Consider the following 16,275-nt stretch of genomic DNA (forward strand, 5'->3'; position numbering starts at 1 on the left):
AGGAGATAGATGTGGGAGATTACAGGAGATAGATGGGGACAATGGCAGGATATAGGTGGGGACAATGGCAGGATATAGATAGGCACAATGGCAGGATATAGATGGGGATGATGGCAGGATATAGGTGGGGATGATGGCAGGATATAGATGGGGAGAATGGCAGGAAATAGATGGGGAGAATGGCAGGATATAGATGGGGAGAATGGCAGGAGATAGGAACTATAGAAGGAGATACATTGAAGGATTTAGCGAGGTTTTGTAAAATAGAAAAAGAAGAAAAGGAAAAGTCAGCGGGCATTAAGAGGCCAGAACCCCCAGGAAAATAGTTGAAATCTAAGCTGCAATCCTCAATTCTGCTGATTTTTGAAGGGATACAAGTATCGGAGGCAAGCACCCCAATTCAATAAATTACCGCAGGAACCTCACCTAACTGCAACAAAGCATTTGACAAAAATATTGGCAATTTATTAAGGATTTACATTTTTGTATAAATGGCAATATTACAAATCCATAAAATATATTCTAAAGTGACTTGAGTTTAAATTCCAATGGAAATTATTATACGATATTTTACTTTCCATTATTTACTTTTGGTGAGAATAAATGTTTTGATCGTCATATCTTCCAAATTAAAGTTTTTATAAAATAATAATGATTTAATAATTCCCTCACTAGGATTGCAAATGCAGGACGAGGCCAATAAGCCCATCAAGCCAGCACAATGGTTGCCAACCTATGGTTATTAGTCCGTGCTTTTATGCAATGCGTGTAATTTTCAACCTGCATGAATTGCTTTCTGGATCCTCGTGAGTTCCATACGTTTTGTTGCACATGCGTGTTCGCCACTCATGACACATCGTCACTTCCTGTAGAACAAACTTTATATTAAGCAAAACCAAGTGTGCATAGTTTGTCACCAAAGGGTGTCTTTGTCTAGTTCCTTGTCAGGCCAATTTCACTACCACATGGATTATATTTTTGTGACTTTCGTGATCGTCTTCTTTTTGTCAACAATGTCGACTCTCACCACCGCTGAATAGTACTGCCAGCTCGGTTCCCATTCTTTGATGATGATAGAAGAACAGCAATCCTTCCAATTTTTAAAAACATGAACATGACCGCTCTTGTCCCAGGGTGGCATATCAGATGTTTCAAATACTTTATCACTATTAACAAAATAAAAACAGGTAATGTATGAACAAGCTTCTCCAAAAGTCTCAAAATGAATTATCATTAAAGAATGAATGAATGAATGATCGTTTTGAGGCCATTTTTCCCTGCTAGAGCGGGGGTTAGCCTTGCGGGCCCCATGACAATCATGGTTCCCTGTTTGAGGCAATGTTTTTATGGCCGGATGCCCTTCCTGACGCCAACCCTTAGTCGCCTCTTACGATGCGCAGGGATACGGTGTGCCTATTCTAAATCGGGGTAGACACCGGGATCATTCATCCCAGCAAGCTGGTACTCAATTTGCCGACCTCGGAAGAATGACAGGCTGAGTCAACCCCCCTGGCGTTAATTCAGCGATCGACCGGGATTCGAACCCAGGATTCTAGGATCCCAAGCCGGCACCCTAACTGCTAAGCCAACACCAGGCTAAATTATCATTAAAGAAAAGCTCTAAATTCATCTTTAAGATAACTGCATCACACAGGAAATCACAACCCGCAGGCCAAATGGAGTCCAAGGCACAAACCTGGATGGGGCGTTTCGCCGCACGGGGTGGGCTTCCTTGCGGAGAAGGCTTCTTAGGTGTCGGTGGTGCTGGCAGAGACATTGGAACTGTGGTCTGCAGGGCCGTGGCTTCCATCGGCAAAACATGTGGAGCAGGGCCAGAAGGCTGAACTAAAAGAGGATGCTGTTGGTGGCCATGTGACAAGGCCTGGGCCTGCGGGGCCTGTGAGTACAGATCCAGTACCTGATGGCAGATGTCTGGGTAGGTAGAGGACAAAACGTGCAAAATATAGATCAGTTTAAAAATTAAGAGGGTTACATGACCTTCACATTGTGCATCCCTCGTGTTGAAAAACTTATTTATATAGTTGAGACAAATGAAAAGAAAAAATATCCAGGAGATGAAACAAAACGAATTCATATCTCATCATTATGCCATAGACAGAGCCAGGGTTTCAAGATGCATGTCTGATATGAATATGTACACAAACATAATTTTTTTATACAATCAGCAAAAAAACAAAACAAGCAGCAGCAATATAATTAAGGAACATTGCAGAAACTTGAAAATAGAGTTTGATGTAGATGCATCAATGGATACGCCTCTGCCTACATTAATTAGAGGTCAACCCACTGTTACGTTTGATTTCAATTCAAGGTCACATGTGAGAGAGAGTGAGAGAGTGAGAGAGTGAGAGAGTGAGAGAGTGAGAGAGTGAGAGAGTGAGAGAGTGAGAGAGTGAGAGAGTGAGAGAGTGAGACTTTTTATGTCCTTTTCTTACAAAAGTATTAAAAAAACAATAAATGATTCTTCAAAGAAAACAATCACAACAGTTGCACAAACCTTTACATGATAAATAAACAAAAGTATAAGCAAACAAACAAGTATTAAGAAAATCAACTACATAGTAAATACTAACTGACCCTCAGCTATTTTGCAAAATGCATTTCTTATACACCACTGCTTCTTAAAGAGTTGTAACTCAGAACAACAAAATTCGAACTTAATTCTTGAAACACAGAGAGCTTTAAACATTTCCAAAACATCTGTACTATAAGAATCATTTTGTATCTTTGATTTCCTGGTCTTGTATATTGCAAACTTGGCTTGCGAAATAAAGAAATGAATTAAAATTGTTGTTGGGGAATTGGTGTTTCGTCAATCATGGCGCACATCACATGATTGCTCAGTTTCAATAAAATTAACTTCTTCAGGAAAGTTTTGTGCCAGAGTCACATTTGAAGATTCTTCGGGATGTGAGGTGGGGGACTCCAAGCCTGTTAGTGACATGATCACGATGCTCGGTTCATGGATTTCACTCTCCTTTAGTGGATTTAAACTATCATCTTTTATTTTCTCAGTGTCCTTATTTTCCTCATTTATTCCTTTTCTAGGGAGATATTTTAAGTGCTTTTCCTCCTCTTGCAATTGACAGGAGGAAGCTGCACAATGAACGTCCTCGTGTGAGGTGACACTGTCTGAGGGATCAGAAACACTCACTGGGATTGGAAAATTAGATTCCACTTTTTTCTTGATAGTGTTTGTAGTAGTGGAGGTTTCTGAATGATTCTTTTCCTCTAATAAGGCAAACCTGTTATCACATTGAATTCCAGCAATGGAGTTTTCACTGATTTGCCTTTTCCCAGAAGGTAACGCACTTCTTACAGCCGATTTACGTTTTTTAACTTTTGAAACGGTAACAAACCCCTCATTTGTGCTGTCCATTGGTTCAACGGGAGGGGGCGTGTCCACTTGTCCACGTGTCTGGTTTATCCTGCACATTTGTCGAGCAGGAAACGTTCACATTAATCTGAGAGTCATTGTTACCCGTTTTGACCATGTTAGGCTGTTCCTTCTGAAGGTGGCAAAACCGTTTCATGTGTCCCACTGCACCACAAACAAAGCACTTTCGGGTGTCGGTGGACAACATTCAAAGAGGAATATTCCTTTTTGAGAACCATACCATTCATTTTTGAGACTTGGCTAAAGATGGTGGAAGAAGAAATGTGGGCAAGGGGGTTAACAAGGACGGATGCAGAAAATAGGGCAAAATGGAGAAGATCGTCATGGGGACCGCAAGGCTAACACCCGCTCTAGCAGGGAAAAAGGCCTTAAAATGCATGTTGTTGTTGTTGTTGTTGTTGAGAACCATAAATACCTGTCTACGGAAACTCATCACGTGACTGACACGTTCATCCTTACAGCCCAGAGGGAGCATTATTAATGGGGACGCACAGTGACCATATCGCTGCAGCGCTGCAAGGATTGCATCGCTATCCAGGAATGTTGGGACATTCGAAACAACAACTTTATGAGCAGGAGTATCCAAGGGATAATCCATAACAACGTGTCCAGAGTCGAGGGACAAACCTTGTTGTACGATGAGAGCAACGTGCTCTACATCGGACACAAACACGATAACTCGTTTATTCATACGCGACGCCGCACGTACCTTATCAAACCCGATCTTGTTCCCGATTGCGAGAACAATCGCTTCCACAGAAACACCCTCCGGTGGAGAACACGCAATCCCATGCTCACGTGAAAATTGCTCAAACGCTGCATATCGCTGCGAGTGAGCAGCCGCCATGTTTGAACACACGGGGCTCGACCTCGTCCTCCCAGCTCGGGAAGAGGAAGTTGGTAATGCACTCCGACTTTCCCAGCTTAGGGAAAGGGAGCGTTAACAAAACAAACTAAGGAATTGTAAGCGAGAAAAAAAGGTTTAAAATAAAACAGGTTTAAAGTGAAAAAATAAGTTGGGAAAAAAAAGAACAGGGAACCGCCCAAAAACGACGATTACCCTTAACCTACACGATAAGTGTGCTCTATGGCTCTCGTGCTCTATGGCTCTCTCTCTCTCTCTCTCTCTCTCTCTCTCTCTCTCTCTCTCTCTCTCTCCTCAACATAGAAGGGAGACACAGGGAAGCTTTACAAACAAACAAGGACACTAAGGAGTAAAATTGGGGGGGGGGGGGGAAGAGTATGAAAAACAACCAAGACAGAGCACTCACGACACGAAGTGGGAAGCCGCCATGACAGTACACACAGTGCACCAACGACCAGCAGGGGGCGAGAGGGCGAGAGAGGGGGGGGAGAGAGAGAGAGAGACTTTGACTTTTAAGCTCTTTTTATTATAAAAGTATAAAACAAGAGTGCCACCAAAAGCAATTCAATCAGGACAATCAGTAAAATCATAGCAATCCCGGAAGGAAAAAACAATCGGTGCACTGCAAACCAAGCAACAGAAAAGGTGCAAATACCAGAAGAAAAAAAACAACGCACGATAAGAAACACCCGCACTGTATTATACAGAAATTAACAATTTGTTTTCTTGGACCTCACAAATCCCTCCAACACACCAGGTCGCAACAAAATTTGCAAGGTCGTTTGCCGTTTGGACACAGCCAAATTCAAGCTTGAGCCTTGCTGACACCAATGAACTAAAAAACACCATAATACTGCATTCCTGCATGGGTCTGCCGCCCAGCTTCGCCTTCCGCGACAGGTATACGGCCAGTTTAGCAGTAGCGGTTAGGAACCCGAATACAATAGATGTGGTTCCCTTTTTGGGAGGAAAGCCAAAGATGTAAGCTTTCAAAGAAAAGGTAACCTGCAATCTATGGGAAATAAAATTTAACCAATGAAACAAAGGAGAAAGTCTTTCACAATTAATGAAAGCATGAAACAAATCTTCCCTCACCGGACAAAAGGGGCAACAGCCGGAAATGGGGGAAAAAAAACGAATGACAGCATTGGAAGGAACAATCCAGTGGGCCAAACGCCACTGAAGGTCACCTGTTCTTTTAGAAATAAGTCCAGCATACATTGTATCCCATAAAGGCTCAGAGGGGGGACCGGGAGGCAAGAGTCCTTTCCACCGGGTAACCCCAGCTAGAGGTGGGTCCCCAAGAAGAAGTTTCACACAAGACCTATAAATACTCTTGCTGCTCATAACATGGGGGGTGACCCTGCGCTCATGGGGGGCAGCTCGTTTGGGGTAAAAGCGACACTAAATTTTGGGACTGTGGGCTCAACCTCTGCGTCCTGTGTCCAATGTAGGCCTAGCTGGTGGCCCCTTCGGATCACCGCTCTTAGTATGTTCCCGATTTGCCTCCTGGACCGAACACCTGTTAGGTCCGCCAGCTCGTTCGCAGGCTTCCATCCCTGTCCAGAATCGTGTCGGAGGTGACACACTTTCAGGATGTTGGCCACTATAAAATGCTGGCAGAAGTCGCGACTCCTCGGGATATCGGGGAAAAGTGGGTTGAAAAATAAAGGCTCGTGTGCATACATGTTAGTGCCATACGAGTCTGTTTGGCGACTTATCGAAACGCCCTGCCAGGCATTCAAGAGGCTCTGATAAAAGACTGGGAGCAGAGATGTATCGACGTGTTGAAGGTTGGTCAGGAAAAGTTCCTGTCCGTATCCGAGCCTCCCAGCTCGTTGAAGAATGGAGTAGGCTAAGGGCTTTCCTGGTAGGTGTTCTGCATAAAGCAAGCGTTGGATGGAGCGGAGCCGGAAGGCCAACAGGCGGCATTTCACATCGACTAGGCCATGACCACCCTCGGCCAAGGGACAACATATGGCGCTGGGTCGAAGCCAGTGGTAGCCTCCCCAAAAAAAATCCACCAGTTTCCTCTGGATAGCTTGGAGCAAAACCTCCGGTGGTTGCAGGCAGATGAACCGGTGCCACAAAAGGGTAGTGACGAGGTTGTTGACAACTAGCGCGCGACCCTTATAGGAAAGGTGGGGTAGAGCTCTTTTCCATCGGCTCAAACGCCCATCTACCTGGTCAATGATCCTGTCCCAATTGTTCTGGGCATACTGAGGAGGACCGAGGAAGACGCCCAAATACTTGATGCCATCGTTTGCCCACACTAGCTCTGCAGGAAGGGGAGGTGGTGGTAATAACGGTGGCATAGGTAAGTCATTTTTTGGAAAGGGGATCCACAGAGCCTTGCTTTTCCCCCAATTACACCTTAATGATGAGGCAAGGTTGAAGTCCGACAAACACTTTGCCATGGCGTCACTGTCGCATTTTCTTTTTATAATGACACAAAGGTCGTCGGCATAAGCTGACAGGGTCAAAGGTGGGTGTCCTGGAGAAAGGACAAGTCCAGGGATATCCTTTCTGAGGGCGATTAAGAGGGGCTCCAAAGCGAGGGCAAATAATAGACCTGAAAGTGGACAACCTTGCCTTACCCCTCTCTGAACCTTTATGGGTGGGCAAAATTCGTTGTTAACTTTGATCAAGCTGGAGATGTTTGCATATAACAAAGCTATGTAGGCTCTAAAATTAGTGCCAAGCCCGCAAGCTTGTAACACATGACACAAAAACTCATGATCAATGCTATCAAAGGCCTTTGCGAGGTCAAGAAACACCAATCCAAAATCCTCTTTGACACATTTACCAGTTAACAAATCTCTGACTAGGAATATGTTGTCATAGATGGATCTGCCAGGGATGCCGCAACTTTCATCAGGTGACACCAGGTCCCCAATAACTGTCTTCAACCGGTTCGCAAGGACCTTGGAAAACAGTTTGTAATCCGTGCACAACAAAGAGATCGGACGCCAGTTTGACAGGTGTCGGAGATCGCCAGTCTTGGGTAGCAGGCAGAGTACTGCTCTTCTAAAACTGAGCGGTAATTCTCTGGATAAAAGAGATGCATCCAGAACATTGAGCAGCTCTGGGCCCAAAATGTCCCAGAATGCCGAAAGAAATTCGGCCGGTAGGCCATCGATGCCAGGGGCTTTTCCCGACTCCATCTCAGCGAGTGCACCGGTTAGCTCTGGAAGGGTAATTGGAGCATCCAGTTCCAGACGTTGGGCCTCAGCCACGGAAGGAAGATGAGAGGTCAAAACATTCATCATTTCGTGAGAAACTGTTTTGGCCTTGAAAAGTTCAGAAAAGAAATCGATTACATTTAATCTTATATCACTCGGATTTGTTAGGATGTTCCCCCCTGGGTCCAAAACCGAAGATATAAGTCGTGCTGGTTTCTCTACAGTTTCTAGGTGAAAGAAAGCCTTAGTTGGGGTATCTGAAACCTTTATATTTTGTATTCTTAGCCGAACTAGTGTGCCCGCTGCTTTTTCATGGATCAAATCCCTTAATTGGGCCTTCTTCTCGAGTAGCAGCCGATAGTTCACTGGGTTGCTCTCATTGGCCAACTTGCTCTCTAACCTTAAGATGTCTGCTTCCAAGCAAGCCATCGTGATATGTTTTACATTGGTACAGTGCGAATTAAATTGTTGACAAAATACTCGAATCCCACCAGAGACTAATTGAGGAGAAAGATGATTTTTTAGTACTCATGTCAGCCCAGAAATCACGAAAGGAGTCTGTAAATAAACTATCTTCTAAAAGTTTAACGTTAAACTTCCAGTAACTATTTCTGCATGTGGGTCGAGGAAAAGAAAGGTCTAAGGTTACCATATGGTGGTCTGAAAACAATGACGGAAAACAACCTGAAGAGGCCGCGACGTTCCTAAAGGGTACATTAATGTACCAGCGGTCGAGTCTTGCCGAAGACACCCGGCCATTGGCACATCGACACCAGGTAAACTGGATTATGTTGGGGTGATGCAATCGCCAAACATCCAGTAGACCGGCCGTCTTAAAGAAACGGGATAGGTCCGCATGGGACTCGGGGTGGGGTTCTGCCGAGTTTCTATCCTTCGAAGGGTCAAAGGTGCAATTAAAGTCACCACCAATGCACACACATTGGTCGAGATCAACTGATTTCAGGTGGTTTACCATGGAGGTGAAGAAAGCCTTTCGGTCCCTGCTCTCACTAGGTGCGTACACATTGAAAATGGTACAGCGGAAGTTTTGATGTGCAAGCTGAAGGGAAATAAGCCGGCCTTTTATGACTTCCTGAAAATGACAAGACTCAAAAGCTAGACCTGGCTTTAGAAAAAACCCAACCCCAGCAGATGAGGCTGACAGATTGCTAAAATAGCATTGCCCTTTGAAAGTTTGGCACCAGTCATGTTCCACGTTAGGTGTGATGTGGGTCTCTTGTAGTAAAAGAACATTTGCCTTTTTACGGTCAAACAAGTTTTTGACTTGGGCCTGACGGAGGTGACTTGCACCCCCACCATTCATGTTTAAGGTCGCAAAGGAAATGTTTTTCATTCCGTGGTAATGAAATCGCCCTGTGCTTGGGAACACTCTGCACCTGCTCGGGTAACGAACTTTCTTAACCTGTGGAATTGAGATTTCGTCAGGTCAAAATCCTCACGCGCTTTGATTATTGACTTTGCGGTGCACATGAATGCAGCCAAGTCAGGGAAATAGTCTTTAATGACAATGTTGCGGTGACGATACGTTTCGTTAAGGAAGGTAAGAATGAGTTGAGGGGATACCTGCGAGTGACCTGTCATCGCTTGTGACAGCGCGGTTGCCTCAATGTCATCTTCGGACTCAGACACGTCAGATAACATGTCGTCAGGATCTGGGGTATTACCCGCTGCCCCCGCGGTCTTGTCTGGAGGCACCTTCACAAGTTTCCCAAGGTGTTCCCGAGAGCACTCGTTAACACTTTGGTGGATATTTGTATCTGGGGTCGGAGCTTGGGTTTGAGGTCCCGGCAAACTCAGATTTGCCGGCCCCGTTTGTACAGTGGGAACGTTTATTGAATCCTTAGTCTGCTCGGTATTTAAAGGGGGGACAAGCGGAAAAACATTTCCCAGCTCGGAAATGGTAATACTTTCACTGGAGGTTTCGCACTCGGAAACTTCCAGGTGAGAGGTACAAATTTTATTTTTTGGCTCATTTACATAATGAGACTCACTGGTGTCATTGGCAACGGTATTCATGTTCTCAGTTAGTGAGGGAATGTCAGAGGGGCACTCGGACACATGTGCACCGGAAATGGTGCCGCCCATGACCGCCTTCTTTGCAGCACCAGCGAAACTGCTTGGCGCTGGTGCTCTTCGCTTTTTAGCAAACACTATGGATTCTTCGTTCATGGGTTCAGGAAAGGGGGCAATGCTAGTTGTGTCAGTCGCATCGGTGGGTGTCATCACATTGGAATCGAAAAGCACCGGTGTGACAGACGACTCAGTCGGGGTGTCAGAAGGTACGGTCGGGGTGTCAGAAGGTACGGTCGGGGTGTCAGAAGGTACGGTCGGGGTGTCAGAAGGTACGGTCGGGGTGTCAGAAGGTACGGTCGGGGTGTCAGAAGGTACGGTCTGGGTGTCAGAGGGTACGGTCGGGGGGTCAAAGAGTACGGTCGGGGTGTCAGAAAGTACGGTCGGGGTGTCAGAAGGTACGGTCGGGGCGTCAGAAGGTACGGTCGGGGCGTCCGAAGGTGCGGTCGGGGTGTCAGAGGGTATGGTCCGGGTGACGGAAGGTACGGTAGGGGTGACAGGAGATACGGTCCGGGTGACGGAAGGTACGGTAGGGGTAACAGGAGATACGGTCCGGGTGTCAGCGAGCATGGTCGGGGTGTCACAAGGCGCGGTGGAGGGATTGGCCTTTTTACAAACCCTTTCGTTATGTCCCGGTTCACCACACTTCGGACAAGCGGCCCTAGGACAGAATCTTTTAACGTGTCCGAATTCTCCACAATTAAAGCAAGTTAAGGAGGCTGAGGAAGCATACATGTGGTATTCCCGATCATCCAACGATACTTTAAAGGATATATTTAAACCTGTATCGGCTCCGCGATCCGGGAGAATCATGTACACCTGCCTCCTAAAGCTCATTACGTGTTTAACACGATCGCTGCGACACCCGAGCGGAATCATTGAGATTCGGGAAACAATTTTTCCATAACGAGACAGAACGGATAGGAGTTTCTCGCCTGGCACAAACGGTGGAACGTTGGATATTGTTATCTTGGTAGCTGGCGTATCCATAGGGGATACCGTAATATAATGACCCCCTTTTATGGTTAGACCGGTACTAACGACGTCATGAACGAGTTTTTCTTCTGACACGAAGACAACAAATTTCTGGTTCATTCGTGACGCCGCACGAACATTACCGTCTCCTATGATGGATCCCACGGCAAGGATAATGTCCTCAGTAGGAGCGCCTTCGGGCGGAACACATGCGAATGCATGCTTACGCGTTAAATTTTCGAACGCCTCGTAACGAGAGCGTGTATTCGCCATACCAGCGAAATCCCCCCCCCCCCCCCCCCCCTTGTCCGAACCGGACAAGAAGGTATCAAACCTAAATAATCGAACTAAAGTAAATAATAAACGTGCATTATAAGCACAAAAAAGGCTTACAAAGCGTCGTCAAAGCCAGTAGGCCGCACCCAAAATGGGCTCGCTCTCAATCCTCTCTCTCTCGAAGACAAGGGTGCAGAACGGATGAAAACACGATGCCGAAGCACACAGGATGGAAAAGGAGAGGGAGGGGGGGGGGCAGGGGAGAGCAGGAGAGGGGGGAAAACTCACAACGGACTCACCAAAACACCGAGCAGTTGCTCACAGCCGCCATGACGCTACACCCAACGCACCGACAGCCGATAGGTGGCGCCAGAGAGAGAGATAGAGAGAGAGAGAGAGAGAGAGAGAGAGAGAGAGAGAGAGAGAGAGAGAGAGAGAGAGAGAGAGAGAGAGAGAGAGAGAAAGAGAGAAAGAGAGAAAGAGAGAGAGAGAGAGATACGTAGAAGAGAGAAAACATTAGATGCTTAAAACTCGAGTTATGATCTGCAAAATGATTTTCAAAGGGCACGTTATCTTTGACCCAATTACCTCAAAATTGAATAAGTTAATCCTTGTATTACAGTTCATACTTTTGCAAAGGTTCAGTATATCACTAGTTATTGCAGTAACAAAAATTCTGCTGCACTGGTGGAGGTACATCCTTAAAACATCACCTTCGGTTGTAGAAGCATAAAAACTATGTGTCAAACAACATTCAAAAGCTAACTTTAAAATAAATACAACGTTGTTCCACTCCACCCCACTCTCCTCTCCTCTCCCCCCCACCCCCCACCTCCTCACTGACATTAATCTAACACTGACAAAGGTTTGAACGAACGGTCGGTTGGGACATTGGACCAATGTCAGTATGCTATCCGAATCTCTTTTGTCCATCCTCCCCGCCTCGGCCCGTCTCAGACCGTGTCCGTCTCGGCCCGCCTCAGACCACGTCCATTTGTCTGTCTCAGTGACAAAAGGCAGCCTACACAATAAATACACAAGGAAGACCAGACAGGAAGCTGCTGCATGATCGAAGGTCTGCATGGTATGGGTTATATCGCAGACAATCGCAGCGTGCCCAACACACACTGCCAGCTCACCCTCAAGAAGTTCAACAGGGACATCCTGCACAAACTGCTCCCACCAACGGCGATGGTTTGGGCGCAACGTCCACTCCTGGATCTCAAACTTGCAAAGCCGTCCAGCCAAGTACATCACAGCCACACCGATGATCTCTGGCTCCCACTGCAGGCACAATGTTGTGCATAGGCTGAGGGACAGACAGGAGGAAGGACATCCAGGTTGGTACTAATCAGCTATGACCAATTAAGAATGTCAACATTAAAAATAGCACCGCAAGGCGGGCGTAACCCCTCAGCCAATGCTTGGTGGAAACCAATTTCAAGATGGCTGCCGTGGCGGCCATATTGAAAATCGCAGCATGCCCCTTTTCGAAAGGAACCTTCCTCTACTGAACCCCAACACACACTGCAAAAATGGATTTAATCGGACAAGCCATTCTGCTCGAAATTGATGGAAACCAATTTCAAGATGGCTACCGCGGCGGCCATATTGAAAATCACAGTGCGCCCATGAACCTTTCTCTACTCAACCCAAACACACACTGCAAGCATTGATTTAATCGGACAAGCCGTTCTGCTCAAAATTGACGGAAACCAATTTCAAGATGGCTACCGTGGCGGCCATATTGAAAATCACAGCGCGCCCATTTTCGAAAGGAACCTTCCTCTACCCAACCCCAACACACACTGCAAAAATGAATTTAATCGGACAAGCCATTCTGCTCGAAATTGATGGAAACCAATTTCAAGATGGCTACCGTGGCGGCCATATTGAAAATCGCAGCGTGCCCATTTTCGAAAGGAACCTTCTTCTACCCAACCCCAACACACACTGCAAAAATGAATTTAATCGGACAAGCCATTCTTCTCGAAATTGACGGAAACCAAAAGTTGACGGACGCCCGGATGGCTGCTGTGGCGGCCATATTGAAAATCGCAGCGCCCATTTTCGAAAGGAACCTTCCTCTACTCAACCCCAACACACACTGCAAAAATGGATTTAATCGGACAAGCCGTTCTCCTTGAAATTGACGGAAAACCAAAAGTTGACGGACGCCCGGACGACAATACCCCTTAGCCCAATTTGGGCTGAGGGGTGAAAAGGATTTGAAATAATTAATTTTTATTTATATCACATTTGCGCAAATAATTTCAATCCCATTCATTGTTTTAGTCGATGTAAAAGAAGACATTTTGTGAAACAAAACACTGCAGAGGTACTTGGTTAATGGCATCAAGTCAAAATAACACAAACAATGACCATTATTCATTGGGAAAAATTTAATAGCAAGTTTATATTTTTGAGGTGGCTCTTTGTAATATGGGGATAGATGTACCATGCTGTGTAATGATGGAAAGTCCGTGCTGGATCTCCTGAGAACGTCCACATTATCCTATTCTTAAATTCACTGTGGACCAAAAAATAATAATATTACCTGTCATTAACAAATGTCCAAGCCATCTGCACCAATCTCTGCAGCTTGTTCTTATCACCTGTATGAGAAATGAGCAGAAACTTGGGGTCACGTAAAACAAAGGCTGGGTGACCACCCAGGGAAAAGCTCATTCAACCTGAACTCTCAGGATATGCACTTGTAATACCTTTGAGTTGCTTTGCATACTTCAGGAGGAACTGGTATGGATGTTCCAACTGCAAGTCAAACTTGATTGTTTGAAGGAGAATTCTTTCCAACACCATCACTTCCTCCTGGCAACAGTAGCAGTGAAAGCAATCATGTCCCAAAAAGATCACTACAAGTCATAAGGAGAGCATTGAAGAAACGTTTGCTTCATTTTTCATATGCAAACAGTGTATGTTTTGACTCAAGGTAGGCCGATGTCATCACACCAAAAAGACTGCATTGCCTGAGAATATTTGGATTAAAAACAAACAAACATTTTGCACGAATATTATTAAATTATCTACAAAATAGAATTTGATGCGAATGCGTCGATGGATATACCTCACTACCTCAGCGTTAGATGTCAACCAACTGTTGTGTTTGATCTCAATTAAAGGTCACACGAGGGAGAGCGGAAGAGAGAAAAGGGAGAAGAGTAGAGCGGAGGCCATAACAGATGCATCCAACTCAAATTATGGCCTGAAAAATGATTTTCAAAGGGCACATGACCTTTGACCCATGAACCCAAAATTTAATCATTTCGTCTTTGTATTGCAGTCTATAATTGGGCCATGTTTGGTTGAAATTCCTTCAGTGGAGCTCACAATTTGTTTGGGTACCAAAATTATTATATATTAAAGATCACATGCCATTTCACCTTTTGAACCTAAAATGTAATAAGATCATCCATTTTCGATACTTGTGCTAAGTTTGGTTGAAAGGTCTCTTCAATGGTTCACAAGTTATTGCAGTAACAAAGATTTTTAATTAACGGGTGCATGAGCTTACGGCTTAGACCATCAACCGTTTGAACCGAAAATCGAATTGGTTCATCTTTGTACAACAATCCATACTTGTGCGACGTTTGGTTGGAATCCCGTCAGTGCTTCACAAGTTATCATGGTAACAAAAAGCCGATAAACACACGGATGGATGACAACCCCAAAACAAAATGCTTTATGTTGGTTATGGAGCATGATAGGCTACGGGGGCAAAAAAAGGAATGATGCACTTACTGTACTTGCAAAGTGTACAAAGGAAACAATCAATCGGGGGGGGAGGGGGGGGGGGGGGGAAAGGGATGTGGAATGTGCTAAGTGTCCATGTCACAAACCACAACCCACAAGCTTTACTACCCAGGAACAGAATGAAGAACCCGTCTTGCTCGTGAAGGCTGGTGTCGATTATTAGCATACCTCAATCAATGTGCTATTCGATTAATCTACATAGGAACGCAAGTTCTTTCTACTTTTTTTTTTTTTTACAGAGTAGGGCTGCCAGGGTACCCTCGAGGTATGCACAATCACCTTTGAGCAGTTTCGCCTGCGTTTGAATTTCGGCCCAGGCATAAACTGCCATCCTGGTGTTTTGCAGTCTCGGCGAGCATCAATGCGAGTGCCACATCCCTACCGTGAAGATCCGGATTCGGATCCGGCCAGTAGAATTTTTAAAGTGATTCTTCACCATTGGGACATAGGGCCAAAAACTATACATAGCAGGATATCTGAAAAAGTTATGGACGGATTTAGCCGAAACATGGTGGACATGTTGTGTGTGTGACAAGGAAGAATCGATTCAATTTTGGTGAAGATCCAGATCCGGATCCAGCGAGGAGAATATTTAAAGTGATTCTTCACCATTGAGTTATATGGCCAACCAGGTGGAGGTATGCTCTCTACAGAGTGCCGTTGTAGTTTCCTATCAAATTGTCTGTCCCAAATTGTATCTTGTTGTGTTAAATCGTCGCGTTTGTGGCCCTGGCAAAGTCTGCCCTCCTGTTGAGAGAGAGGTTGTGCTTCTGCCTCCGTTTTTTAAAATCCCACATTCCACGTTTTCACTCCTTTTATCCCAAGTTTTGTTACTTCTGATACCTCAGCTCAATCCTTTTTCCTTCCTCACCCCTGGTGTTGGGCTAGCGGCTAGGGTGCCGGCTTAGGATCCTAGGATCCTGGGTTCGAATCCCGGTCGATCGCTGAATTAACGCCAGGGGGGTTGACTCAGCCTGCCATCCTTCCGAGGTCGGCTAATTGAGTACCAGTTCACTGGTAATTCCCTGTTTTCATTGAAGGCGGCAAAAAGGGTTGGCGTCAGGAAGGGCATCCGGCCGTAAAACATTGCTTCAAAAAGGGGACCAAAAAAACAACAACCACGGTTCCCGAAAAAGGCCAACCCCCGCTTGCGGGGAAAAATGGCCTCTAAAGGTGGTTTTTTATATACCCCAAAAAGTACAAACAATATAACTCCTCTTCAACAACAACAACAACAACAACGGCATTTTAAGGCCATTTTCCCTGCTAGAGCAGGGGTTAGCCGAGCGGGTCCCATGACAATCTTCTCCATTTTGCCCTATTTTCTGCATCTCCCCTTGTTAACCTCCTTGCCCGTATTTATTCTTCCACCACCTTTAGCCAAGTCTTCCTCGGTCGTCCCCGTCCTCTACTTCATATACTTCCTTCTACATTCATTTCCATCACTCTTCTCAACCAGTCAATTTCATCCTTCCTCAACACATGACCAAACCATCTCAACCTGTTCCGCTTCACAGCATCCATCACAGGTTCTATTCCCATCATCTTTCGCAATTCATCATTTGTCTTCCTCTCTCTCAACATACTCCGCAGATCCTTCACTCTTCTTCACTCCAAAAAAATCAGCAGCAGAAAAAAACAACTATCTCCCATGCTCAGTTGCAACTTAATTACGTATATCTTATTTTTTTCAATAT

The 16,275-nt window shown here is 45.4% G+C and overlaps 1 protein-coding gene across 4 annotated transcripts in view; it reads right to left on the reverse strand.

Annotated features, from left to right (window-relative positions):
* CCNK (cyclin K) overlaps positions 1 to 16,275 on the reverse strand; it is a 48,862-nt gene that overhangs the window by 13,115 nt on the left and 19,472 nt on the right. For all 4 annotated transcript variants that reach the window (XM_068131817.2, XM_068131818.2, XM_068131820.2 and 1 more), the window contains 4 exons: positions 13,531 to 13,636; positions 13,365 to 13,422; positions 11,947 to 12,116; positions 1,697 to 1,932 (listed from right to left, as the gene is read on the reverse strand). In XM_068131817.2, coding sequence (XP_067987918.2) covers positions 1,697 to 1,932; positions 11,947 to 12,116; positions 13,365 to 13,422; positions 13,531 to 13,636 — 570 coding nt within the window. The remainder of the gene's footprint in view (positions 1 to 1,696; positions 1,933 to 11,946; positions 12,117 to 13,364; positions 13,423 to 13,530; positions 13,637 to 16,275) is intronic.

The sequence above is a fragment of the Myxine glutinosa genome, chromosome 12, assembly GCF_964187855.1.
Source record: "Myxine glutinosa chromosome 12, kmMyxGlut1.1, whole genome shotgun sequence".
NCBI classification, from domain to species: domain Eukaryota; kingdom Metazoa; phylum Chordata; class Myxini; order Myxiniformes; family Myxinidae; genus Myxine; species Myxine glutinosa.